The sequence below is a fragment of the Epinephelus moara genome, chromosome 8 (genome assembly GCF_006386435.1).
Source record: "Epinephelus moara isolate mb chromosome 8, YSFRI_EMoa_1.0, whole genome shotgun sequence".
In the NCBI taxonomy this organism is placed as follows: Eukaryota; Metazoa; Chordata; class Actinopteri; order Perciformes; family Serranidae; genus Epinephelus; species Epinephelus moara.
In genome coordinates, this window is record NC_065513.1 from 44,466,992 (window position 1) to 44,469,618 (window position 2,627).

A 2,627-nucleotide genomic window follows, 5' to 3' on the forward strand; every position below is an offset into this window, starting at 1 on the left:
ATAAATTAATATATATACAGTAAAGAGGAGTTTAGTAGTGTGTGTGTGTGTGTGTGTGTGTGTGTGTGTGTGTGTTCCTCCTCTCATGTCTGCAGCGTCTCCGTCTGCTCAGTGAATCCAGGAAATTCCAGCAGATTCACTGCAACCTGCAAATAACTTCCAGACCGCATCAGCCAACCACAGCTCTCCCCTCCAGCCTGGAAACACTCCATACAATACATTTATTGATTGATTGATTTCACAGATAAACAGTTACACACAAATAAACACTGATGTCATGTCCTCTGAGGCGAGGCTGCAGCCGTCACCTCTGCTCAGGCTTGTTTTATGTTCTTAAAACATTAATCAGCTTCACTGTGAAATGGATCGTGTTTCTATTGTGTAACATCAGAATCTGGATTCAGATTCTCATTTAATGCAGGTAATTAACACAACACTGTGTTAATGAATGCAGGCAGTGAAAACATTATAAACACAGTCACATTACAGAAGAAACATAATCTGACAAACACAGATTACAAATAAAAGAGTGAATAAAACAGAATCACAATAGGATTGAATATAATTATATTTTATATTCAGTCATTTCAGTGTCAATGATTTTATAACATCAGACGTGTTTCAAAGAAGCAGCTGCAGTTCTCCCTCCGGCCTGCAGGGGGCGACAGAGCAGCTCAGAAACAACCACCGAGTCAGTGTGCTGTGTTTACATGTAGCGGAGCTAGCTTTAGCCTTAGCTTCTGCTGAGCGGTAAGTTGAGCTTCATCTAACTGTGAATAAGTTAATAACATGTATTTACGCTTCTGTTAAACTGTGATAAACATCAGAGACATATTAAACGTTCAAGTTTAGCTCTGTTTGTTCGGAGAAGCCACTTAATGTCGCTAATGTTAGCCAAACACGAACGGTGCAAGACTTCCATTAGAAATATACACAATTAAAGATTGTCTGTGTTTTTTAACGAGTACAGTGTCTTATATCTAATTATGTAAGACATGTTAGGAATCAGCAGAGGTCAGTTGTATATTCGGCTTATACACTGAGCTCAAAGCAGGTTTTATTTTTCTACTGTTTCTTTTTAGTTCACTTGAGAATCAAGTCGTTTTCTGAGACCTTTGCAGCGGAGCAATGACGATCTCCGCATTAAAATGTCGTAGTATTTGAACGGAGTTCTGTATAAACGAAAAGTAGAAGCGATCTTTATAAAGAGGAATGTGTCTCTGTGTTCATCAAGTTTGATTTAAGTCTGTATTTATTCATATGTTAACCTGAAGACTGGACTGAAGGATTAATATTAACTAAGTAGTTTGAGTTATTTACTGGAGTTTGTCCGTTACTGAGACGCGTGTTTATGACGTTTAGAGGAAAAGATTGTAGTTTTTACTCCATAAGAGTTCTGTTTATTTTATAGGTTCAGGCGGCTGCAGCTTTTATTTGAATGTTCACAGTGTGGCTTTGTCATTTTAACTTCATCAGCGTCTTAATTTAACTGATCATTAAACTGTCAGTGCAGGTGAGTGTCGGAGCAGAGAGGTCAAAGGTCATCTGGTCTTCAACATGGTCAAACAGCAGAGGAGATCAGACAGGTGAGGACTGGTTATAATGGCTGCTCACTGGTTTCTGCTGTTAATGTCACACTGAGACATTTAACAACAGATCAGAGGCTCAAATGTCTCCTGTCATCTGAGAAACTGAAGTTAAAGATCAATATTTACAAGACAGAGATATACATCAAAGTGTCACCTGTCAGACAGGTGAGTTTGTAGCGTAGATTTATCCCCAGTTGAACACGGTATGATTTGGGTGTCACACAGGAGAATAGCTCATGTCCTCTGCTACAGAAAGTGAAGGGAAAAGACAAATCATCATTTGATCCTTCAGTTAAACAGTTTTATATGTTGAACCTAAAACAGACTCAGATCAGATGAAGGTTAATAATCAAACACAAGATCTCACACACCACTATCAATTAAAATAATCCAGAAACCAACACCAGTCAGTCCCAAACTGAAATTCAAAGCTCCTTTAAATAAATCAATCATAGCACGACCTTGTGTGTGTGTGTGTGTGTGTGTGTGTGTGTGTGTGTGTGTGTGTGTGTGTGTGTGTGTGTTTACTCTGTAAGATCATCATTTAAAACACACCTTAAAGGGATAGTGCACCCAAAAATGAAAATTCAGCCATTATCTACTCACCCATATGCCGATGGAGGCCCTGGTGAAGTTTTAGAGTCCTCACATCACTTGCGGAGATCAGCGGGGGGAACGGGCAGTACACCTAATGGCAGACGACGCCCCAGACTAACGCCCAAGAACACAAAATTTAATCCACAAAGTATCTCCATACTGCTCATCCGTAGTGATCCAAGTGTGCTGCAGCCCCGACATAAAAAGTTGTTTGGAAAAACGTCATATGAACTCTGTTTTTAGCCTCACTGTAGCCTGCAGCTCTGACTGCTTCTCTGTGCTCCGCGCTCACGTGTGCACACCTGCGCGAGACCAGCGAAAGCATGAGCTTTGCTTAGCCGTGTTTACATCACGTGACACGTGCACCGCAGGGAGAGACAACAGTAACCACAGTCGCTAAAAGATAATTTGCACTATGGTCTTTTAGCAAAGGACAGCCCA

At 40.5% G+C, this 2,627-nt stretch overlaps 1 protein-coding gene across 1 annotated transcript in view; it reads left to right on the forward strand.

Moving 5' to 3' along the window:
- The first annotated feature begins 672 nt into the window (after positions 1 to 672).
- ciz1b (cdkn1a interacting zinc finger protein 1b) overlaps positions 673 to 2,627 on the forward strand; it is a 10,758-nt gene continuing 8,803 nt past the window's right edge. Inside the window, exons 1-2 of the mRNA XM_050050187.1 lie at positions 673 to 750; positions 1,509 to 1,586. Of these exons, the coding sequence (XP_049906144.1) occupies positions 1,558 to 1,586 (29 nt within the window). The 5' untranslated portion in view covers positions 673 to 750; positions 1,509 to 1,557. The remainder of the gene's footprint in view (positions 751 to 1,508; positions 1,587 to 2,627) is intronic.